Raw genomic sequence first — 26743 nt, 5'->3', positions numbered from 1 at the left:
CACCAATTGAAGGAGGAACTACCTCATTTAGAAGATTTTTCTAGCCACGAATTTTGTGAGATTTTATTGGTATTTTAAAAGATTACAAAAAATTTGATTTGGTATACTTGCCTAAAAAATTAAGGCAAGAAAGATTGAAAGATTTGGCTTGGCTTGAGTTACTTGGTTTACAATATTTTAGCTAGTGAAGTTGTTGATACTAGCCTTGTTTTACTTGATCGTACAAGAGGTGGATTAGCACTTGAGCTTGCAAAATATTTGTTGACTTCAAGATGGGATCATTGACATTATCTCCCAACTTGAGGGGGAGAGTAAAAGGAGAAGTATGAAGGATGACCACATTGGAGATTGTTTGATTTATTGATTATCAAACAACACTTGGTTCAACTTATTATTGGTAGTCTATTACTCAGCTTGACTCACTCACTATCAAAGCAACTATCTGCTATTTGCTATCTGTTATTGGCTTGACTCCGACTTGATTATTTCCTTGGATTATCCTCAACTTATTACTTGGTGCATAGCTTCCTTATTCAAGGATGGACTTGCTGCAGATTATCTTATGTGTCCTTATTGCTCTTAAGGACTTTTACTACCTACTGGTTATCCATTGCTATATAACTACCTATTTGGTACGTGTTATTTTGGCCCAGGCCCATTTCAGCTGCTGCTATTATGTCTCTCTGATTGAGACATTATTATTTAAGTTATTTAAGGATTTCTCGGTTGCTGATTGTTGTCACTATTGGTTATTCTGTTGAAGAAGAAAGCACATGGTGGCCCATGAATATTATTTTCCGGTGATTACCTTTTACCCCCCCTTATTTGGCATCTTACTCCTACCATTTGAGAGACGGTGCCCTGTGTTGGGACACTGTGATGGAGGGGTATATGACTACACTTTTGAGCAATGCCTATAGACCCACTACTTACAAAGGATAGGAGTGTGCTCAATATCCAACTTGAGTTAAGTCTATTATTCACCCAAGAGGATTTTTTTGAGCTACCTTGAGAAAGTGGGTAGACTTTGTGCCCTACAATAGGGTTATATTTTCACCTGTGAAATTGAGCGCAAAATATTTTTGACTATGACCATTTGACTGGAGTATGGAGCGATGTCTTACAGCTAGGAGTGATTTTACTCTCTCTTATATTATGCCAACTGGGTTTCTTGGAAAAAAACAAAGAGATCACCAGCTTGAGGGGGAGTGTTGGAAGATATGGTGAACTGCCATTTTATACGGAAATATCCTATACGCCATTTACAGCAAACTGGGCGTTTATAAAGTTCACACACCCCCAGTTTGAGGGGGAGTGTTGGAAGATGGGGTACAAGCCGACACGACCAAAGAAGGCCCACACATCCAAGTGTGTGAAAGATGAGCACAAGCCCACAAGCCCATTCAATGGTGGCATAATGGTAAATAAAGAGTCATCTCATAAAGATAGCACTGATGTAATTAGTTTAGGATTTATGTCTCTTATTCACTCTTACTAGGGTGAAGGGTAAATATTAGTACTTTTGATGTCTATAAATACAGCTTAAGGGAGAGGGTTTGGACAAGTCCATTACCCTAATCTTCCTCCCTTTTTCTCCAAATTCGTCACTCTTCCCCTTCTCTTGCTATAACCTTCTCTCTACAACTCTTATTTTTTCTCATCCGTTAATCCTCTTCTACTGTGATTATACATCATGAAATCCTATGTTTCAATAATCCCTATAACCATATAGAAACAGAAACTTGATAAATAATCATGTCCTTACCTTTCAAGCGAGTAGGAGATGGGTTTACTGCACTCTGGAGAATAGTTGTTTCTTTTGAGCTTTCCTTATCTCAAGTGACTAGCAGTCTACATAATTTACCGTAGGCTATTTACCAACCGTGATAGAGCTTCTATCAGGTGCACCAGTGCTTGGTAGAAAAGAAGATTTGGAGCAACTGTGTTAAATAAAATCCTGTTTTCTTATAGAGAGTTCCACTAAGAGTCATCAAGTGAAGGATATTTTATACTCAATGAAGATCCAAGTAAGAATTAACCATTTGAGATTGTCCTGGCATGTTTGATGGAAATCATGTAACACCTTGCTTGTGTTAGTCGAGGGTTGACCAGAAACAAAGGGAGACCCGATAACATGGACTATTGAAGACAAATCCAAATAAATCCAACATTTTCAGACATGATTCTTTACTCCAAACCTGTTGAGCCTAAAAATTCTTCTTCATTCTTTTCAGTAAATAGAACCAGTAAAATAAAATTGCTCTTCATTTCTCTTCCTTCAGAATCCACAATGAGCTCTATGATGGAGGACAAACCGTTCATTAAACACCAAGATATGGATAATTGTGGGAAGAACATATAGTGCCTTGGCGGTTGTGCAATAGGAAGTCACATAGATCTTGTGTATGTGTGAAATTGTTAGTAAAAGAGAGTTGAGAGGAAACAGATAAAGAAGAGAAGGAGAGACTTTGACAAAAGAGCATAACTACTTTGGATGGGGGAGGCTGGTGACCCCCATTAGGGTTTTATTAGCTTAAGTGGTTAGAGATGAAATTCCATCTCTAACCCTCATACACATAAACTCCAATATGTCCAAATTAAATGAGAATTGGACCACATGCTGATACAAACATGTTGACTCTACTAGTGTCCTCACTATACCCACCATGGGAAATGACCAAAATCCTCAACCTGGAGTATTTATATCTAAAAGACCTAGCTTGTTACAAAATTTCCCAAATTCACATTTACCCGATGCTTTAGTGAAGACATCGCCAAGCTAATCATTGACACCTTAACAATATCATGAGCGAAAGTGAGACCCCCCTCTTGGGACCCACCCGAAACCCACCATCACCCACGAACCCCCATCCTGGCCAACTTCTCCGAGTAGAGAGAAACTCTGATCGATTGGAGCGAACCAATCCACAGCAACAGAAGCAGTTTCCAGCAATAGCAAAACCCCCCCACTCGAAGATCCAGGAAGATAAGTCGGAATGGCAGACGGTCGTCAGCCGAACATCAAGAAGAAGAATTCGGATGGAGAATTCGGAGGAGATGCAATTCAAAAATGGAAAAAGGATCCATCTCCATCCAGAAGTCAAAGATAAAAAATGGAACCTTTTTCCGCATCACCTCCAGCTCAGGAGCAAAGAAATCCTTCATCTCCATACCCAGCCAGGCATTGGAAGCGTTTGATACAATACTGATCAGCGTATGCAGCGGAAAGACGGGACGAAGTCATGGAAGATCTCTCTTCACCAAAGAGTTGGAATTCCAGATGCACACGCAATATCATGGAGGTAGGCTTGAATGTTCCATCACGCAGAGAAGAGGAAATAAAATCATGGGGATGATCTTCCTCCCCCAGAGTTCCCAATCCGGGATGGATTGGAAGAACTTCCACAATGTGATCTTCCAATTATCCAAGAAAAAAGAAACAAGCAAACTCTCCACTCCCCCAAAAATCCGCCACCCCCCAAAAAAAACCTACTGCCTCAACCTCCCTCATTCCTTTCCAAGAAACTTCACAGGAAAGCGAACTGCCGCCTCCTCAGAAAAAAATAAAATCTAAATGCCCCAGAAACAAATGAAAAGCTTCCGCCTCTCCCCCCCTCAAAATTCAACCACCACAAGAACCACATCTCTTTGTCTCTTCCGGACCAAGCCCTGAAAGATGGATAGAAGCACCTATCAATGGCGGTAATCATCACTGTGCACCCGGAGTCCAACAATGCAAATCAAATTGAGGAATGGATAAGAGAAAAGCTTCGAAAGACCCTGGACATCATGCACATTCAAGCTCAATGTTGGTTGTTGATCTCCAAAACACAAGAAGACAGAGATGAACTGTTCCGTTTAAAAAATGAGACTGCATCCCCATTTGTGAGTATGGTTGGCTGGACCACTGGCCTCACCTTGAACGGCCAATGGGTTATTGCCTGAGGCATTCCACCGGAGCTCCAATGCCGACATACTCTGGAAAGCCTGGCCAACATCTTTGGAGAGCTCGCTTGGGCAGAAGAAAAAGCTACAAAACTGCTCACGTTAAAATTTCTCATTAAGCCAAAGATCCCTGCAAGTGGCTCGCATCTCATTGAACTTCACTCTGGAGATCTCTCTGCTTGGATCACTCTGGAGTTTAGGGAGATGACCTGTCTCCCCTCCATGAACCCTGATTCCCAAGCTTCCGAGTCGACCCAACCTAGACACTCAGAATCGCCGAGTACTGAGTCGAACCGGCTTCGAGCTCGCCTCGAGCTTTGCTCAGGGGTAACCAGGCCAACTCAGGGGAAAGCCGTGACCATCAGCCAAGGAGCCGTACAGAGGGAAAATCTTTTCCTCGAAAATCCAAACATCTAGAAAATCCAAAAAACCAACTTCCAAGCCACCTCCCCCCCCCCCCAAAAAAAAATCATCACTACCTACTCTCGAACTCCCCACTCCCCCGCCACTTCCTAACCCTATACTTCCGAAAAATCAAAACTTTTACCTGCCCGTCACATCACCGCCCCACATGACCCCATTACCGCTGCTCGATGCGCCTCCCGATACGTCCAACCTCCCACTTTTTCCAACCATCTCACCGCTGCCCCTTGATAATCCCCCACCCCCATCCCCATGTCAGAATCCTGAAACCCCAAACACTCAAAACCCAAAATCCAACTTCCACGCCACCTCATCATCATTATCTTCCCTTGAATTCACCCCCCTCCTGCCATGTCCTACACCTATACCTCTGGAAATCCAAAATTTTCAACCAGCCATCAATCTTTGGCCCACATAATCCCATCACCGCCTCCCAATGCGTCCTCCCTCTCGCTTTCTCCAATCATCTCACTGCCACCCCTTTATATTCCCCCAACCCCACCATCACGTCAAAATCCCGAAACCCCAAACATTCAAAACCCAAATGTCCCATCCCCTCCTCGACAACCAAAGCCTTTCGCCGCCTCCGTACGGGACGCAAAACCGGTATGGAGGATCTCTGGCTGACCTATCCGCACTTCGAGGCCCAACCCATCACTCCCCACTTTGCTCCGATATCGCCCCCCATCACTTCATCAACTACTTCAAGTCTATCAAAATCTCCGTCCCTGGCCAGCGACCCGAAAACCACTCCTGCACCCTACCGAATTCCCCCCAGCTTCCCTCACCCCGCCTCCCGATATCCAACATCGTATAATCCCCCAACCACCTTTCTGCATCCGCCTTCCTCAGGACAAAGCAACGTACGCCATCCACATCTCTTCCCTCAAGCCTCTCAAAAATCTCCTTCCCCGTCAACTGTCTTTTTAGCACGGGCATCCACACCTGATAGAAATGACCAGTCGACGGCTTCGTATCCAAACTTCCGTAAATCTCCATATTTCCCTCGAGCCCCATGCAACACCATCCCCAACCCAAAAAAATCCTTCTCTTTTCCCAAACCCGACACAAAGCTCTCTTCGAAAGTCCCCACTTGTCACAATTCGGGTTGGGAAATATACCCGTACACGGCTACTCAGAAAGGTACACCTCCCATCCAAAAATGATCCACTCGGACTGACGCCTGTCAATCCGTCAACTCTCCCAAAGCAGATACTGTCTAGGATTCTGCTTCTTCTCTTCCCAATACCCCCCCAGCCCATATAAATATCACCCCCAACTATTACATGTCCCTCGTTCCATTAAAAATCTTCAACCCAAACCCCAACATGGAAGCGTCAAGTTCCAAAACCAAAACTCCCTTCACTCATCCTCCGAAATAGCCAACCCCGAAGCAGAAAAAAGATCTTTAGTCACCCCCTTCACTTTTACCTACTCTAGAAAAAAGAAAAAAGGCAAAGCAAAAGTTACCACCCCCAGAAAATCAATACTCCCCCCATCCCCACCCCTATCCCCCCACTGCCTCCAACAGACTTTATGTCTGCGTACTACACGGGTCACCAGTCGCAACCTCTGCCTCAATCCCAATCTGAGTATGCCACCCCACACCCGACAACAGACTTTCTGTCTCCTTACTTCCCGGGTACCCAGCTGCTGCTCCAGTCCTACCATCAGCCCCTACAGGAGGATGACCTCCTCCTATTTCTGGAAGAACAAGAAGTCGATCTTCCACCAGAAGAATATGCCGAACTAGCTGAACTTGCGTGGACCTGAGACTTCTCGCCAACGGGAGAAGGATATCAACCTACCAGTGTCTAAATGATCATCATGTCATGGAATGTCAGAGGAATTGGTTCACACTCTAAGCACACCACTATCAAAGCAGCCCTTTTGGAATGTAAGCCAAAAATTGTAGTTTTAGTTGAAACGAAACTACAAACTTTTGATTACTCTATCGCTCGCGAGTTATGGTATGGTTTGGACCCTGCATGGGCAACGGTTGATGCTATTGGGCACTTGGGTGGTATTCTTGTCATCTGGGACCCAAAAGCGGTGGACGCAAATCTCTGCCAATTGGGTCAATACTCCATTGGTGTCGACTTCCAAGATTATACTTTGGGGACGTCATGGGCTTTAACTGGTGTGTATGGTTCGACTAGGCCTACTAATCGAGCCTCTTTCTGGGAAGAATTATTTCAACTTGTCCACTTATGGGATCTGCCTTGGCTTCTAGCCGGTGATTTTAACTCCATTTTACTTTGCTCTGAAAAAAGCCCTCCAACACCTAGAAGCCATGAGAGCCTTCTCCGACCTCATTTGTAGTCTTGAACTTTCAGAAATCTTTCTATCCGGGAAAAAATACACTTGGTCAAATGGCCAATCCCCTCCAATCCTTTCAAAGCTGGACCCTTTTTTTGTTAACAATGATTGGCTCAATCTCTTTTCAAATACATTCGGCCAAGTTCTCAACAAAGTCGGTTCTGATCATTGGCCTATTCAAATTAACACCCTCCCCCCTTCCTGGGGGCGCTCTCCCTTTCGCTTCGAAAATTCTTGGACCCTGCTGGAAGTTTTCAACTCTTCCATTCCGGTCTGGTGGCAAGAATTGAATCATCACCCTAACTCTGGCTAGAATCTCACCCTTAAATTAAAAGCTTTGAAGTTGAAGATTCGTTTGTGGTCTGTTTCCCATCGTGCTACTGCTGCTTCTTGGAAGGATTCGGTTCGTCGTCGCATTTCGGAGCTCGACTTACTCGAAGAGCAAAGGTCCATTTCTCCCTCTAATTTAATCCCTAGATGTCAATTAAATTTTGAGCTTTCTAATCTGCTTCGCTGGAAACAACGTGCAAGATTTCGCTGGATGACCGAGGGGGATGGAAATACGATGTTTTTCCATGCTATTGCCTCGACCAGAAGGAGGGTTAACCGTATCACTTCCCTCTGTCATGGAGACCAAGTGATTACAGATAGTCCATCTATCTCTAATCTCTTTGTCAAGTTTTTCTTAGAACTATACCCAGAAGAACGCTTCAATCGGCCGAAGTTGCCTCAACTCGATTACCTGAGAATCTCCTTTTCTGAGGCAACAAACTTTGAAAAGCCCTTCAGCACAAAAGAAATTGAATTGGCAGCAATGGGGCTTCCGAAAGATAAAGCGCCTTGACCGGATGGTTTTAATGGTGAGTTTTATCATAAATATTGGGATACCATTAAATCGGATGTTTATGCGTTTGTCCGAAATTTCCACCAAGTCGGTATCACCCATAAGACAGTAGGTGCTTCTTTTATTGCCCTAATCCCAAAAAAATCTCCTGCCAATCTTCCTCAAGATTTTAGACCCATCAGTCTCACCACAAGTTACTATAAAATCATAGCCCGTCTGCTGGCTAATCACCTTGGACCCACCTCTCCAAAATTATAAGCCCCAGCCAAATTGCTTTTATACGAGATAGAAATATTTTAGATTCTGCCATGGCTGCCCATGAACTCTTAGACACCTTCAAAAAATCAAATAGGCCAAGATTCGTCCTAAAAATTGATTTTGAAAAGGTCTTGGACCGAGTAAATTGGAAGCTAATTGAATACCTTTTCGATAGAATGGGTTTTGGGACTCGGTGGAAATTTTGGATGAGAAGTTGTATCTCTTCACCATATTATTCTGTCCTAGTAAACGGGGTGCCTTGCGGCTATTTCAAAGTTACAAGAGGAATAAGACAAGGCGACCCACTGTCCCCATTTCTCTTCACTTTCTTGGGGGAACATCTTGCTTCTATGGTCGGATTTGCCAAAAGAACTAGTTGGCTTAATCCTATCTCAACTGATTCTGACCAGGACATTCCTTTATTGCAATATGTTGATGATATTATTTTTTTCGGAGAAGGTACCTTTACTCAAATTTCCCACTTGAAAGCTCTGCTAAACCACTTTGAGTTGTCTTCTGGACAGAAGGTAAGTTGGGCTAAATCATCCATTTTGGGTTTCAATATGATCCCTTGGTTCTTAATTCCATGGCAAACTACTTGGGTTGTAAAGTTGCCTCCTCTCCGAGCACGTATTTGGGTCTTCCTCTATCTCCTGCCTTACCCTCAAAATCTGCTTGGCACCCAATCATTGAGCGGCTAGAAGGTAAACTTGCTTCTTGGAGAGGGAAGTTTTTGTCCAAAGCTGGTAAACTCACTCTGATTAAGTCTTGTTTACACGGTATTCCGTCTTATCCTTGTACCGTTGCCCTGCCTTTGTCAGAAAGATAATAGAGTTTTTAAAAAGAAGATTTTTATGGGGTGGGCAAAATGGTGAAAAAAATAGTCTGGTGAAATGGGTTGATGTATGTGAACCTGTTGCTGAGGGTGGCCTTGGAATTCGTGACACTGCAACAACAAACTCGGCTTTGCTTTTGAAGTGGATCTGGAAATTCAATATGTTTCCGTCTCTGATTTGGCGAAATATAGTAGCGGGTAAAGCAGACAAGTTCTTGGGATGGTGGACTGAAGGAGGAAGGTATAACAAATTATCTCCTATTTGGAAAAAAATAGCTAGTTTGCTGCCTGTCTTCAAAAGTGCTGTCAAGTGTTATATTGGATCTGACAGTAGGATAAGTTTTTGGACAGATTGGTGGATAGGTCAAGCTAGTCTAAACTCTAGCTATAGTCAAATCTTCTCTCTTGCCAGAAACAAGGAGGCTAATGTTTCAGTTGTCGGGCAGAATTCTTGTGACTATCTCCGTAGAGCGTTGATAGAAGCAGAAACTCTTGAAGCCGCCGAACTCATTAAGAGCCTATCTTCGGCTCGTGTCAGAAATGGCCCAGACACCTTGATATGGACTCTTTAGTCCCAAAGGTACATTTTCTATTTCAACTGCATACAAAGATTTTCACCCCCCCCAATCAGCCATTGCGTGGTTCCTACATGTACCCCCAAGAGCAAAATTCTTTGTCTGGACAGCATACCAAAACAAAATCTTGACATCGGATTCATTAATACGCCGAGGAACGCATGTTTTGGATCCTCTGTGCCCGTTTTGCCTGTCCTCCATTGAAACTGCGGATCATATTTTATTGCATTGTAATTATGCTCACTCGGTATGGACAAAACTCATCAGCAAAATTGGCCTGCAATACTGCTCCTCCCAAAAATTCATGTCTACAATCCATACGATTACAAAGGTTAATCTCCCTAAACTTGGAAATCTATTAATCTTTTGCTGTGTTGGTCACATTATCTGGGCCCTTTGGAAAGAACGGAATAACAGAAGGTTTAATAAAAAATCTCTTCCCGACAATATTCTTAGCAACCGAATTGTTGGGCAAGTTACTTCATGGATTTGTATGAGAAAAAAATTTAAAAATCTCGAAGGAATCAACATTCGAGAGAATTGGGATCTTGTTGCAAAAATGTCTCATTTCCCCCGCCCTTCTATTATGGAGACTTGGTCTCTTCCCCCAGTTGGATTTTTTAAACTTAATTTTGATGGAAGTGCGTTGGGTTGTCCGGGGCCTGCTGGATATGGAGGGGTTATTCATGACGATAAAGGAAATCTTCTCTTCTCTTTTTTCGGGCCAATCGGGATATCAGACTCAACTACAACCGAGCTATCTGGGTTGTTTAATGGCCTGAAATTGTATCATCAGAGGATGGTAGGTAACCTTTATATGTCGAAGGCGATTCTCAAGTTGTCATCAGTTGGTGTAAGAAGACATGTAAACCTCCTTGGCGTCACTGGGATCTTTTTGATGATATATGTACTTTAACTTCCCAATTACAATGTATGTGGAATCATATTCCTAAATCCGCTAATCACTTAGCGGATAGTCAGGCTAAATTTGGTGTTTTTCTCCAACATCTTGTTGTGGAGGAAGTTCTTGTTGAGTAAGGTTTGTATTCTTTTCTCTCAGTAATATATTCACACCTCTTCTCAAATAACAAAACTTCTTTTTTCATCACCGTATCTCAAACAAAGTGACAATCCACTTCTTTGTGTTTGGTGCGCTCATGAAATACTGGGTTACTCACAATAAAGATAGTAACCTGATTGTCACAATACATCGTCATAGATGCATTAGTCTTCATGTTCAACTCATGAATAAGTGACTTTACCCACTTTAACTCATTGACTATATGAGTCATAGCTCTATACTCAGCTTCTGCACTGGAGCAGCCACCACCTTCTGCTTCTTAATTTTCTAGCTTACTAGGTTTCTCCCAACAAATACACAATACCCAGTATGGACTTTCTATCGAGCTCGGGCCCAACATAATCAACATCTGAAAAATCTTCTATTTTTAGATGATTATGAGATGTGAAGAGCAAACTTTTTCTAGGTGATCCTGTCAGGTACCTTAAGATTCTTTGAGTAGCTTCTAGATGAACTTGGCGTGGGTATTCCATGAATTGACTTACCATGCTAATGGAGAACGATATATTTGGTCTGGTGACAAAAGCATAGATCAACTTTTTTACCAGCCTGCGCAATATAATTTTATCCTTGAGTTCTTCTTCACTACTGTCATCATAAAGATTATTCCCAATTTCCATAGGTGTTTCTACATGTTTTACTCCCAATAAGCACTCTTTTGCAACATATCAGTGACGTATTCCATCTGTGTTAATACAATACTAGCTTTACTTCTGGCAACCTCTATCCCAAGGAAGTACTTCAAAGTCCCCAAATCTTTAGTTTGAAAGTGTTTAGCTAGATGATGGTTAACATCTTCAATACCTTGCATATCACTGCCTGATAAAATAATATCATCGACATACACAAGAAGAATTACCGTTTCAGAGGATCTATTCATGACAAATAAAGAATAATCTCTGTGGTTTTGTGAGAACCCAAAGGACATCACCACTTAGTGACTTCTCAAACCATGCCCTAAGACTGCTTAAGCCCATAAAATTACCTTCTTCAGTTTACACACCTTTCCCGTCTCCCCATGAGCAACATACCCAGGAGGTTGTTCTATATAAATTTCCTTTTGCAAATCACCATAAAGAAGATATTTTTAATATTTAGCTGGAACAGTGGGCATCTCTAGTTAATTGTAATAGAGACTAGGATACGAACAATGTCAACTATGCAACCGGGGAAAAAGTCTTAAACACATCAATGCCGTAGGTCTTGAGTATTCACTTTAGCAACTAATCGAGCTTTATAGCGTTCAATAGATCCATCTGCTTTGTATTTAACTATGTATACCCAAAGACATCTAATATTAGTAGCATTGAAGGAGCGTCACATAGGGTCCTCTACCAGTTAATGCTTCCATTTTCAACATCCATAGCTTGCTTCCATTGAGGTAATCTAAGAACATCTTGCACTGAAAAAGGAATAGTATAAGAGGACAATGACAATGCAAATTGCTTATACCTGGTAGATAAAGAATCAAATGAGACATAATGGGATAATAGATGGTGAGTTGACACACAAACTCCTTTACGAAGAGCAGTAGTAAGATGTAAATCAGTTACCTTAGGATCTAAAGGCGAAAAGGATGTTGGAACTTGCAAGAGAGAGGGAACTATGGTGTCTTTTTTACCATGTTTATGTCGTTGATTCACCAGCAAGGGTTTCTCTATAACAATAGATTGTGGTGGACAAGACATTTCTTCTACAAAAGCAGGAGCAACAATACCTGGAATTGGGACTGATGGAGGACAAATTGCATTGAAGTTAGAAAAGAAAAGAACATCCTAAAAAAATGTCACATATGCAAATACAAAATGTTTTCCTCAAAGAAGGATAGTAACATTTGTATCCCTTCCGTGTTCACGAATATCTCAGAAAAACATATTTAACTGCATGTGGAAACAATTTGTTTGAGGATGTACCAAAAACATGAGCAAACAAACACACCCAAAAGTACAATGAGACATTGGAAAAAATGTAGCTGACAGATTCAACAGCTGAAGAGGAATATTATCTCAAAGTACTAACGACAGTATCTGGTTGATGAGAAAACAAGCAGTCAAAATTGCATCACCCTAGTCTGATAAATGTCTATTCTTATGTTCAACTACCCCATTTTGTTGTGGAATAAAAATAAATGAAGATTGATAAATTATGCCGTGACCTTGACAAAATGCACTAAATTTACGATTCATGAATTTCAATCCATTATCAGTATGTAAAATCTAAATATACACACCAAACTGAGTTTTTATTTCATTGTAAAAGCTTAGAAACACACTTCTCTTGTAGGAGATATAACCAACAAGTGCAAGTAAAATCATCAATAATGAAACAAAATATTTAAAGCCAAAAATACTAGAAATACATTAGAATGAACAGTTTCAAATATCTTGCTACTCCTTGTTTGACTCAATGGAAAAGGGTTCCCTTAGAGTTTGCCCATCTAACATGACTCACATTGAAAAGATAGGTTGGAAGGAAATGTAGGAAATAACTATACTAACTTCGCTAGAGAGAGATGACCAAGTCGTAGTTGCCATTGGAAGGGTGAAATTGTAGCATGAAGAGCAGGTGACGCTATCTGTGATGCGCCTTCCAACATATAGTCCTCCTCTCTCATGCATTGAATTAATCATCTTCCTCGTCATGAGATCTTGGAAACACAATGAGAAGGATGGAAAGTTATTGAACAATTCATGGATTTGGTGATTTGACTAACAAACAACAAATTAAGAGGAAATTTCGGAACAAATAACATTGATTTAAGAGACATGGATGGGGTAGGTGTGACCTGAACAAAAAACATTGACACATCAGTAAGAGTAACATGCTTTACCAAAGAAGACTCTCTAAGATCAGTAAACAAGGAGGACATACCTGACATATGCGTAGAAGCTCATGAGTCAATTACCTAAGAGGATATTGGACGCACATGTAGAGTGGACATTCCTGAACTGGCAAGGGTAGTTGTAGGAAGTGGAGGCTGGGCAATAGATGCTGAAGTGGAAGACTCTGATGTAAAGGCCAACTGGGCCGTGTACTGAGCAAGTTGATGTATCTCATCTAAGACTCCTGGTAAAATACCCACCATGTGTCTGATCTCGGGCTTAGTGCTGTCATGAGTTAATAAGTTTGCTCAAGTGGGGTTTTCAAACTTAATTCAGCACTTATCAGAAAAATGATTAGTTCGCTCATAGTGGACACACTTTTTGTTTCCTCTACTGTCATTCTGGCCTTGCTCACTATTGGACCCTTCTCTACCTCTACCTTTAACACTGCCACCACGGCCTTGAGTAGAGTTTGACTGGCCAAGGATGTTGAATGCAAATGCATCATCAGTTTTAATCTCCTTTGTACCTTTGGACAAAATTGTTGTCTCTACCTGCATAACCCTGTTAAAGGCTGTAGAGAGTGAAGGAATATCATCTGATGCTAGTAGCTGAGCTCCTTTTTTTTTTTTTTTTTTTGTAACGATGTATTGATAAAACAAGAGAGAACAAAATTTTACAAAATTTGGGGGAGCATATCCCTTACAACCAGCGATTGTAGATTAGCTCTAACTGCATCAAACTCTGGTTCCAGTCTTTCACAAATAGAATCTGTCCCTATTGTTGTCTAAGTTCCCTTTCATTTGTAGTGAAGGGGTGAAACATGCTAATTTCTTGAGATTTGCCTTGCAGTTCACTGTAGTAATTAGTGATTGACCTTTCTCCTCGCATAAGACTAAGAGTCTAACATATAACTCATATACATGAGATAGGTTACTCTTTTGGGCATATAATGACTCAAAAGACACCTATATTTCCTTGATTGTCTCACAGTTCTTGATTTGATTTCTTAATCTGGAGTCTATACTGTTAAGCAACGGAGTCATTACCTGATTGTCCTTAGCTTCCCAATCATCTGTTAAAGGTATCTGAGGATCATCTTTGATAAACTTTGATTTCCTCATGGCCTTAAGATAGATATGGACAAACATAGACCAACTAAGATAATTTTGTCCGTTCAGCTCTGACGTAATGAAGACAATATCCTTTCCATTTGAAACTCTAGAATCCTTTGTGGGAGTAATAACCTCTCCGGGATCAGCCATTAAAAAACCAACAATAGTTACCACAATCACAAATGCACTTCATAGTTCAAAGATACCTGCGCAAGGTTTGTGAACCTATTTCAAACACAAAATTAGTGCTAGGGCAGAAAAGTGATCTGCGCCAGCCAATCAAGAGTACAAGAACTGAAATTCAATAAATCAAGCTAAGGAATAGGCTAGAATACCAAAGTAGGGCTGACATCAGCCTCCTAGAGGATGACACAGTAAAAATTCCAGTATTAGGACTCTGCACAGTCCAATTAGATTAGATCTAGGTAAAAAAAAAAACTCTTGGGGCTGTAATCACTCATAGAAACTGCTCAAGTGGTAGTAGTGGTAATCAACCCTAGGGTTATAGCAGAAAAGAAGATTAAAAGATCAAAATTTTGTCAACCGGAGAACACAACCCTTGAAAATACCCCTTTCTATGAAATCATAGGCTTTGATGGAGAAGAAGAGAGCTTCACAAGCTTGTATTCCTGTTCTATTTCTCTGATTCCATGTGAAATTGTAAGTAAAAGAGAGTTGAGAGGGTGGAGAAGAGAAACAGGAGAGAAAGAGAGACTTTGAGAGAAGAGAGTAACTGCTCTGGATGGGGGAGGCTGATGACTCCCATCAGGGTTTTATTAAGTGATTAGATATGAAATTCCATCTCTACCCCTCATACAAATAAACCCCAATATCTCCAAAATTACACATCCAATTCAATGCGAATTGGACCATAGACTAATACAAACATACTGACTCTACTGGTGTCCTCACTATACATACCCAATGTGAGAAATGACCAAAATACCCCTTACATCATATTTAACAGTATGAATATAGAGGTCATGCTATCTGGAGCTAGGAATGATGGAGATGTGACTACCAAAACAAAAGGATATTTCTTTATCTTCTTCTGGTGAGGAAGTTGAAGGGCTTCTTATATTATACATGGGACAAATTGTGGAAATAATGTCATTTTGTGAGAACTCTTGAGTTTTTCTTTAGTGACCAAAAAGTATTTAGACTGATGGTACTTGTTTCAGTTGGGATCATTCCATTAGCATTTTATGATGACACCATATTTTTCTAAGTATAAAAAAGCTGGAGGTACCTTAGAGTGCTTGAAGTCGGTGCATTTTAGATAGCTGAATGTTGGTTTCCTTTTAAGTGTTGCTTGATTCAACTTGTCATTGGATATGTTGTGCCTTGAACTTTCCATGAACTAAAGTTTAGTGGAATTTTCATGGCAAAGAGATACTGGAGCTTACACCCCTTCGTAATCTAAGAAGGCATGGAGTTGTCTAGTTGTATAAGACAGACCATTTTCATGTCTTGGTTATTGTAAAGTTGGGTTCAGGTCCACTCTAAAATGACTAGTTGAATTTAGGAGTTTTTTTTTCCCCTAATAATAGCCATATGAATTCTCTTGATATTACCCATGTCGGATTAGTGTACTGATGCTGCCCCTCAATTCCAGCCCTACTCAAATAGGCAATGGACCTGAGACATGGACAACACAAATGAAGTACAAACTAAAGGAAATACAACCTGACCTGCTGTAGTGCCACGTTAAATTTGGATCCGGTTTCATCCTAAAATGATTAGCCGAACTTAGAAGGTCTCTTTTCAACTAATAACCATATGACTTTTCCTAATATTAATCCATGTGGGATTATTCCTATTAACAGCTATAATATTAGCAGCTTAGATCTTGTCTTTTTTCGGTATAATTTGTTATTCACTTCCAGTAGGCTACTGTAAAGTGGCAGGATAATATTTCAGCATCAAAATCTAAGACAAAACTCTATCATGTGCCTGACTTTAAGCTGGTCTATTTCTTATAGAGCTTTGACTTTGGTAAAATTCACATGTCAATGCTGAAACACGTGTCAATCCATATTTCTTAATGCTTGTTTCTGGCCCAGTTTAGCAATATATTGTATGCCCATCAGAGTAGTATGGGATCTCAAAATCTGATAGGACTTATTGCTTAGTTGTTAATCCTCTTTGTTTGGTACCTTTGCTAGGTCGATTTGCTTAAAACTTAGGTTTTAGGAAAACTTGCAAGATCTAGCCAGTTCAAATGTTTTAGCCGCTGACCTGGTGACTAGGTCAGACTAATTAAGTGTTTCTGCCCTGCTTATTAGAAAACAAAATAATATTGGTCATGGACATAAAGTTCTGTTTTCTTTGTGCATATTGTTTAAGTTCTAACTTGGTGATTCAACTACTGGAGCACTTTGTCCTGGATCTCTGCATTCTCTGGTTGGTGCCTTTCAGGTTTTAAAATATTGTTTTTAACAATAATATGCTAACATGTTAAAAAAAGCAAAATGTATGCTAGATGCCTTTCTTGAGGGAATTGATCTTCAGTAAATTGTTAACAGCCTACAGTAATATGCAGGATTCTGGCAAATCGACAGTCTGCTGCTCGTTCGAAGGAAAGGAAAACCCATTATATATCAGAACTTGAAAGAAAAGTTCGGACCCTTCAAACTGAAGCTACGACTCTCTCAGCACAGTTAGCACTATTCCAGGTATGTTCTTAAGATAGTATTATTTTATCATTGTATGGAGATTTAATTCTTTCCTGCTGTCGCTCAAGTATGATGACACCTTTCTGAAGGGATTATGTCAAAAATGGTTGCATAGGTATGCTGTGCATGTAACTTTTAACTCTTTAATCCGGCGGGGTACCCTAGTCTTCTGTAAAAATGCTCCAGAAACAACCAATCACATTCTATCCTGCCACTATGCCGACTCTATCTCGACCTCTCTTTTAAACAAAATCAGACTCCAGTACTGCACTGCATCAAATTTGTCATCCACTATCCTCTCACTCATTGACACTAGACTCCCAAAGCTAGGAAAGATGATTCTTTCATGTTGCATTGGGCATAAAATAGGAGAAAATTCAAATTCAAGTCTTCCCCCACTAAAATTCTGACTGATTATATTACAGACCAAATATCTATCTGGCTTCTAAACTGAAAAGAATTCAGAAACTTCAACAGTTAAAATTTTAGAGGAAATTGGCAGCTGGTTGCTGGGCTGTATCAACCCTCCTCCCCCCCCCCCCCCCCCCAATAATGGCTTTGTGCTTGCCTCCCCCCCCATTGGACCACTTCAAGCTTAACTTCAATGGGAGCGCTCTTGGTCCTAGCCCTGCGGGATATGGAGTTATCCATGATGCTAACGGTGATCTCCTCTTCTCTTTCGCGGGCCCTCTTGGTATCTCCGACTCCATAACCTCAAAACTTTATGGATTACTGAACGGAATTTAAATTTTTTCTAGCCGGCTCACGGGCCCACTCTGCATTGAAGGCGACTCAAAGGTCTTCATTCACTGGTGTGCAAACTCCATCAGACCTTCGTGGCGTCACTGGGACATGTACTTAGAAATTTGTAATTTAATTTCCCTTTTGAATGTACTTGGAAGCATAGTCCTCGTTTTGCCAATCATTTGGCAGACATTTAGGCTAAGGCGGCTATTTCACTCCAACACCTTGTTGTGGAGGAAGGCCCTCTCTCCTAGGTTTGATTTGTACTTCTCTCTTCTTTTTAATAGTCTATACACACATTTTCAAAAAAAAAAAAAAAAAAACTTTTATGTGGTGAACACTCATTTGTGATAAATTCCACTGATCCTCTTATCCAAGAATGCCTATGTGGTGAAACTTTTCATGTAAAACTTCATCTAACCCAGTCTAAAAAACTGAAATTTGCCCGCCCAAATTTGAACATTTGAAAACAATTTTTTCTTATTTAATATTTTAAAGTTTATCACTTTTGATTTAATTTTTTTAAATTAAATTGAATATTTTTTTTCAAAATAAATTTAAGTTCTGCAAGCATGCTCCTCAAATTAGGAATTATGTTACTATAACATTATTATCTAATTTAAAAGAAGTCATGGTTTTTTTTTGCTTGAATGAGACACGGATTTCATGTATTTTTATATCGTGAGTAGTTCACCTTGCCCTTTTTGCTTATTAGAGATAGTCACTTTCTAGTCCCCTTAATATTGTAACTTGTGGATCAAATGCTAGTTTTGCATCTCACTTTTCTCTTTAAGTTGTATTTTGCAAGACCCTGTTCCTACCTAGGGACATGAGGTTTCTTCCCCCTAACCATGTGCCTGTCCTATTGGCTAAATTCCCATTCCCAAATCCTCATAAAACAGGTAGGTTGGTGTAAGTTCCATTTTACCTGATCTAAGTTTCAACCTGCAACAACAATTTTTATCAACGCTATCTTCGCCTCATGACCCAAAAGCCATCTCATGTGTGGAAGTGTTGTCTATTTACAAATAATTTTTGGAGCACTAGAAGGTCTTTCATTGTAGAGCTTAATTGATCTTAAGATTTGATTTTATAGAGCTAGTTTAAACTTTGGGGTATGAAAGTTTGATATATGGTTATTTTGGTGAATCTCTTATGTAAAACATGTTATATTTTAGGGCTATGATACATCAAAGCTTAGGTAAGGTGAGAAGAAGAGTAAAAAAGAAGAAGGAGAAGAAGATGAGTTAGGAGGACGTGTGAGAGAAAAGTGGGGAAAGAGAGCTCCCCCTTAGGGCATACACAAGCTCCTCTTTGCTATTATTTATACTTGAAACTTTGTCATAATTTCAACTCTGGCCTTAGGCTGTGATTAATAAGAAGAACTGAATAATTAAGGCTAAATACATGATTTACTTGTAACACTCTCCCTCAAGCTAGTGCAGAGACATAAAAAACCTAGCTTCAAACATGAACGCTGAAGTGAACTTGTAGCAAAGGCGTTGGTGAAGATATCTGCAAGCTGCCTCTTGGAAGGAACATAATGAGTGCTAATAATTTCAGTTCTAAGCTTCTGCTTGATGAAATGATTGTCAATCCCAATGTGTTTGGTTATTTCATGAAATATTGGATTCATAGCAATATAAATAGTGGCTTGATTATTATTATGAAGTTGCATAGGATTTTCTACCAATAAGCCAAGTTCGGAAGGAGAGATTTGAGCTACAATATTTCACTTACTACAAATTCTATGGCTCTGTATTATGTTTCTGCCCTTGACCTAAGCCTCAGCTAAAGATAGAAAAAACTTCAGAACGATCTTTTATTAAATATAACCAAATCTCTCTAGTAGAATCATCTAAAAGCATAACAAAGTACTTCGAAAGATTTATATTGGGAACTTGGACTGGTTCCCATTCATCATAATGCACTAGAGAAAAGAACTAGAACTAACTTTCTTAGGACGAGAAGAAAAAACCTTACGATTGCACCAAACTCAATTTTGATGGCAGTGCTTTAGGTTGTCCTGGGTCGGCTGGAGCTGGTGGTGTTTTCAGAGACAGTAGTGGAGACCCTATTCTCTCCTATGCAGAGCCGGTGGGTAATGCTGATTCAAATACTGCTGAAGTGAATGCTCTTCTATTCGGCCTCCAAATCTTTAAAGAGCGGCTTCATGGCAAGCTGATTATCGAAGGCGACTCAAAGACTGTCATCAACTGGTGTTCAAAAGATAGCTCCCCTCCTTGACGCCACTGGCCAATCACTGATTGTATTGCTGACATTGTGTCATCCATTCATTGTAATTGGAACCTCGTTTCTAGATCAGCCAATTCTTTGGCTGATAAATTGGCTAAATTCGGAACCTCCCAGTAATCTCTCATTGTTTGGGAAGGTTTTCCCTCTTGTAATCTGCTTGTTTGAGTTCTCATAATAAAATTCAGCATCATTTCGAAAAAAAAAAAGGACGAGAAGAAAAAGAATTCCTACGATGCTTACTTAACTCACAAAATTCACATGGTACACTATGGTAAATTATTAATTGATTTCAAGGAAGGAACTAATGATGTAAAAAAAGTAGTGAGAGATGTCCAACCGATTGTGCCTTTGAAAAGCTTGTTGTGATGAAATAGCCATTGCTAATATGAGTGACCATGGCTGATGTTTTACTAGCTTCTGTTTTGAGTTTTGATTGCTTGATTGAAATTCTGAGCATAGTAGCACAAATATCATCGAAGGAGGGTTTTGTAGCTAAACCCAGAATCTGTGTTTTGGCTACATCAAGGTATGGTTGTAAATTGGCTAGATAGATTGCTCCAACGAGCTCCTCTCTCTGTCTTTCTTAAGTTGCCATATCTAAGTAGTATGGTGGAACCAATTTCCATTCTTGTAAGAATCCTTAAAACTGAGCAAAGTACTCATGGAGCCTTCATGTTTTGTATTGTACATTACCTAAATCACTTCAAAAAGTTGGAGACTGTTAGAACCAGAGTGAAGTTTAGCACAAGTGTCCCATATCACTTTGGCAATTTTCAAGTGAACAACATTATTGACTACTAACTCCTCTATGCTATTAATCATCCAATTAATAACTTAAGTATCTTCCTTACACTCGTTGTAGCTGACATCCTGTTCATAAATAAGTGGAGGAGGTTTGAAAAGTGATCAACTTTGTCACTAGGAATGAGAAACCTTTTGACGGACTGGGACCAGATGCATAATAAGAAACACCCTTCAATGACATTGGTAATTTTCAAAAAATCAAATTTCCCAGTCTCATAGGAAAGAGAAGAATTATCAGCCATAATGAATCAATTAAGAACTTAAAGGAAAAGAGAGATTGATTTGTATGTTCACAATGACTATAAGAATGAAATTTAATATGAGGACAAGTACTTATGAGAAATTTTCAGCAACTAAACTCAAAATTGACATTCAAATCAATGGTTTGGCTGAAGGAAACAAGTACTAATCTGAATTAAATCTCAAAGGATGAAAGTAAAATCAATTTAAGAAGCCCAAAACAAGCAACAAAATAGGCCAAAGCAATCAATCTTCCCATGCAAGTAATTTCAAAAATTGAGCTTCAAATCATCAATTAGGGTTTCATTGTTAGGAAAATTCAGAGAACATCAAGTAGCCTAAGAGGATTACTCGATTTTGTCATCACAATCCAATGATCCTCACTTTGTAACTTATGGCATAGTTTTAAGAAAAAAATGAATTTTCCCATGCATGGCTGTTTTCGTGGGCTATATAACATACATGAAGAAGACTAAATATGCATAGGAGAATGAGAAAAACTAAGGAATAGATTTGTTTCCCAATTACATGAATAAAAAAAAAAACTTATCTTAAGAGAGGATGCCAGCTTTGTAGGTTTTGACAACAAGGAGTATCTCAAGTTCTCCTCTTATTGCAAACTATATGATGACTTCTCAAGCTTCCAAAGTGAAAATTGCCCATTAAAAATCAAGTGCTAGAACCCTTGCTCTGATACCATGTTAAATTCTAGGGCTTTGATACATCAAAGCTTTGATAAGGTGAGAACAATAAGAACGAAGAAGGAGAAGAAGATGAGTTTGGAGAAGACGTGGCCAAGAAAAGTAGAGAAAGAGAGCTCGCCCTTGTGGCATACACGGGGTCCTCTCCTTACTAGTATTTATAATGAAAATTTTGTCATAATTACTACTCTGCCCTTCGGATTTGATTAATAAGAATAACTGAGTAATTAATGCTAAATACATGGTTACTTGTAACAATATGAATGACCAATTGGGGTAAGAGATTGATAAAAGATCTATCTATCAGAAGTTGGGGTTGGATACTTCGGTTCTTTCCTTGTTCCCAGAAGGAAGGGGGTGTTTTCCTAAACATCGTGAGAAATATTTGTTTTCATTACTGTACTTTATGTAGTCTCTATGATTTCATTGATGCATAAGTGTATGCTCTTCTCCTTGAGATTTGGTATGTTCCAACACATCTTTTTCCCTAATCTATTATGGTTGAAGGAGATCGGTAGTTGTTGTTAGTTGGGTTTGATAGAAGAAATCTCTCCTGGACAATTCATGGTGTTTTATGACAAGATAGAGAACTTATGCCGACGGTTGACTACCTCTTGGATGCAAACTCCTAGCGTCAAGCACATTGATGATTCTGCCCTAGGAGTGGACTATTGGGGTGACATTTGTTGGAATTTTTTTTTGATAGATTACTCTCTCTCTCTCTCTCTCTTCTGTTTTCTCTTAAAACTTTTTCTCGTTGTGTTCAGAAAAGCTTACATTCTTCCTATAGTTTGTTCTGCATTATTGTCTGCCTTATACAAGAGTAGAGCTAGTTGCCTGATGTAGATTGGTTGACTTGTATGATACATATGAAAATGAGTACTGCTTTTCAAAATTTGAATTATTAGCGCATCATATTAATTGAATTTTTGTCTAGAAAGGAGGCATTTTTACTTTGCAAATAAAATATATCATTCACGTTGTGTAAATTTTTTATTGACCAATTTTTTCTCCCAGATTGCTCTTTTTTATTGTCAGTATGTCTTTTCATTTTCCTCTCTGATGTAATATTCACCCAAACAGATAGCAACACTCCATGCAAGTGAATTAGTTTACTTGCACGTGCAAGTAGTTATCTATCGTCCTTTTAGGCTGTAGCTATTTGAGCGTCAACTCAGCGGCTTTTATCTGATATCTAGAACTTTAGATTGTAGTTTTGGCCTTATTCCTTACTGGATCTCTATCCATGTTTGCTACACATGCGGTACTATAAGCATGATCACCTGAGCATCTGGCCATCCCATCTAGACGTTTGCATTTTTTACCTTGAACATTCATGTTATTTTCTGTTTTCTTGTTTGCTATTTAACATCTACCATCTGATTTTTCACACAGTTCTAAAAGTTCTGGATAAGTTTTCCAGTGAGAATCTTTATCATGCTTCTTTGTACCCATTTCTTGTTGATGAAACAATTTTGGAGGAGTCATCACCAATTATAGGAAAAGAAAAAAAAAATTCCATTTTTTGGCTGTCCAAGTCTTGCTGAAAAAGAAATGGGGGGGGGGGGGGGGGGGGTCTAAAAATGCTTTAATTTCTACTTCTTTCTCAGTCATTTGATTCATATTTGGTCCATTGCGTTCATATACTTATGAGCTGCCAAAAAGGTGGTTTTTTTTTCTGATCTTGAGTCTTATCATCTCTGTTTCTTTTTAGAGAGACACAACCGGTTTGACTACAGAGAACACAGAGCTTAAGGTGCGGTTACAAGCTATGGAACAACAAGCTCACTTGCGTGATGGTGAGATTTGGCATTAATTAGACATTCTTTTATATTCTTAAGTTTATGAGAATCCTGAAATATGTCTATCCTTTAATTTTTTGTTTCGAGGTTTATGTCGAAGTACCCATTTAAAAATTTTAAATTGATTGATTACATAAATGTCAAACTTATTTGTCAAAAATACCCATTTCAAGTTCTGGTCAAAGTCTAAATGCTTACATGACATAGTTAACTTGATGCATGGAAAAGAGACAACCAGGTAAAGTTGGGCTCATATGCGAGACCTTCCTTGAAATTGATTGCGGAGAAAAGGCCTTTGTGTTGGTTGTCAGCTCCAGCCTGAGGTGCATGAGTGCCGAAAAACGGAAAGGGGAGGCCCCCACACCTCCTCTGTCTTTCGTTTACTGTAGTGGAAGACAAGTGGCAGGGGGAGGGGGCATGTCCCTTCCCTTTCTTCGGATGATCAGAGGAGATAGGGGGAGGTGGAGGCCTCTTTCACCAGCCCGCCGGTTTCCCTCTTCCCCCTTCCTCATCTTTGTCTTGTGCAAATCACAGGGAGAAGGAGGCACCTTTCCCCTCTACTTAACTCCTTTTGTGCCACTTCACCATGTGCAACTTAGAAGACTCATTTTAAAGTTTTCTTAACTTTTTTCATTAAACAACTTCATCATTCCAAAAATGAAAACTAAAAAAGAAGAATGTTCATAAAAATTGAGTGAAAAGTCCGATTTGTTTCATAATTGACACTCAACCCATTTACATTAACAATCAACAAATTGAATGGCATTATAAAAAGAGTTACTGAGAAACCCATCAGTCCAAAAAGTTGTTTTTATAAAAGTTGTTATGGCCTTCCTTTGCCTTTGATTGGCAAGATTTTGATCGAGGTATGCTTGACCTTCATCCCTTGAAGAATTTGGTGGGAATGAAACCAAATTTTTTTTAACCAGAACTCATCCTCTTGGGAGACAGTTGTTAAAAAGGCTTGCATCATGTGATTTCTTGGCTTTGCACACTGGATGCTTTTGAGGATTATAAGAGAGGCTCTATTCGTAATTGCTGGAAGCTAGTGGCTGGTCTTTCCAGGAGTAAACATCCGGTGATTGCTGAATGGAAGCCGCCTAAAGAGGGGACTATTAAGTCAATTCCAATGGCTCTTCTTTTGGCAACCCTGGGCCCTATGGGTTTGGGGGAATTTTCAAGAATTCCAATACGGAGGTGTTACTTTCCTTTGCTGGCCTGCTTGGTATCTTTGATTTAATCCCTGATGAGATTCAAGCCTTGCAGCATAGTTGAGGTGTTACTTTCCTTTGCTGGACTGCTTGGTATCTTTGATTTAATCCCTGATGAGATTCAAGCCTTGCAGCGTAGTTTGAGGATATTTCGTGACCGTTTTCATAGGAGGCTGCATGTTGAAGGTGATTCTAGCTGTGTTATCATTTGGTGCTTGGGTAAAAGGGTCCTCATTGGCACACCATTGGTCTAGTTTCTGTGAAATTCAGTATTTTCTTTTTATGTAGTTCAATTTTGTCTCATGTTCCTCACTTTGCTAATGGTTTGGCTGACTCATTAGCTAAAGAGGGGGTTTCCCTCCAATCTCTTATTTGAAGGGATCCCCCTCTTTGATTTATTTTGCTTCCTAGGGCTTTGTTATGAAATGCACCTTAAAAAAAGATCCAAACTCTTCTCTGGATATTGCCAATTCAATGGCTATTACTACTAGCTGCTAGTGTAGTGACATTGATCTTCATCTGCACTGGAATTCTGCCACTTGCCTTCAAATCCACCTTCAACTTCATCCCTCCCAGGCAGCCCACTACCTTCCTTTATGTCTACCTCTTTTTCAGTTTGCGCAGGAGACAGGGAAGTGAGGAGGCGGCTTCCCCTATTTGATTTGCATTGATGGATCCAAGTAGGGGGAGAGGTCTCCTCGAAAAAGGAGAAGGGAGGCCCCTCTCCACCTCTCTCTCGTGTTTTTTTTTTTTTTTTTTTTTTTTTGTGGAAAAAGCTTATTTTCCAATAGAAAATGAGAGAGAGAGAGGGGGCCACCCGTTTTCATTTTCTTGCACTAGGGCGCCTCTAGTGGGAGTTGTTAGCCAATAGGAAGCCTCTTATCTGCAATCAGTTTAAAGGTGAGTCTCACATGCGGGTCCACCTTTACGTAGTTGGCTGTTTTTTGCCTAGTAGCAAGTTGATTATACCGCATAAACATTTTGATTTTGGCCCCACTTTCAATTGGGTATTTTGATAAACAAGTTTCGTTATTATGATTAATTTCACAAAAAACTTTCACTGATTTTTTTTTTTTTTTTTTTTTAATTCTGTATCCTATCTTGTAAGATAACTTGTCATTGCCTATGCAGCCCTAAACGAAGCATTGAAGCAAGAAGTTGAGAGGTTCAAAGTTGCAACTGGGGAAATACTGAACCCTAATGAGTCTTTCAACTTAGGCATGTATCACATGCCATACAGCCAATCACCTTTCTTTTCTCTACCACAACAACCTCCTCCGGCCAGCATGCAACTGCCACAATATCATCATCCTACCCAACGTAACATCCCCCATAACCAATTGTTTGCACAATCTCATCCCTTCTCAGATATGATGCAGCAAGATTCCCTTGGCAGACTTCAAGGGCTAGATATTAGTAGAAGTTCGCATATCGTGAAAACGGAGGGCTCATCAATCTCAGCCAGTGAGAGCAGCAGCACATTTTAACTGCTAGATTGTCCATAACTACCTGACATTTCCATTACTTGGCCTTAATTGATTTTTTATTCCATTGGTTCTTTTTGTGGCAATCGTTTCTTTCCTTTTAGGGCCCTTGTCCTTGGGCATAATTCATAGTTTTATTACATATTCTTGGAATGATTTTCTTTTGTTCTGTGTGTTCAATTTCATTCATTTTGTGGGTGTAATTTTGTAGTGGAATGATTTTCTTCCCAGACTTGTAACTTACCTCCACTATACAGTATAAGCTTTAATTTACTTTGATTGTTTTAGGATGAACTGTAGCTTTGAGTTTTTCTTTTTCTTATTTGATTTCTTGGATTACTGAGTCCAGGAGGGTGATTAATTACACTATTTTCTGATTTCTATGGTTCTTAGCAGCTGCATCTATCTTGCTTATGTACATTTGAAACTGGAAATTCCATGTGTTCATATGAAACTTGCTCTTCTATGATGATTAAACCACCCATAGGAAGTAACTTCTGGAGAAGTTTTTAGTACAATCATAAAAATATTAAATTATTAGGGGTAGATTCAGCCAAATACTTAGGATTGTTTTTTCACTGTCTCCAACACCCTCAAACTGAAATTGGA

At 39.6% G+C, this 26743-nt stretch overlaps 1 protein-coding gene across 1 annotated transcript in view; it reads left to right on the top strand.

Annotated features, from left to right (window-relative positions):
* Positions 1-26484, top strand: part of LOC137966249 (transcription factor RF2b-like) — a 30501-nt gene extending 4017 nt beyond the window's left edge. The window contains exons 2-4 of the mRNA XM_068812816.1: positions 16760-16892; positions 23352-23436; positions 25782-26484. Coding sequence (XP_068668917.1) covers positions 16760-16892; positions 23352-23436; positions 25782-26137 — 574 coding nt within the window. The 3' untranslated portion in view covers positions 26138-26484. The remainder of the gene's footprint in view (positions 1-16759; positions 16893-23351; positions 23437-25781) is intronic.
* Positions 26485-26743: the final 259 nt, after the last annotated feature.

Source organism: Aristolochia californica, unplaced genomic scaffold (assembly GCF_029961685.1).
Source record: "Aristolochia californica isolate CCGP_79_NKW_82.1479 unplaced genomic scaffold, dmAriCali1.0.hap1 SCAF_5, whole genome shotgun sequence".
NCBI classification, from domain to species: domain Eukaryota; kingdom Viridiplantae; phylum Streptophyta; class Magnoliopsida; order Piperales; family Aristolochiaceae; genus Aristolochia; species Aristolochia californica.
Note: the sequence above shows the minus strand (reverse complement) of the source record. Positions and strands in the feature narration are given on the sequence as shown.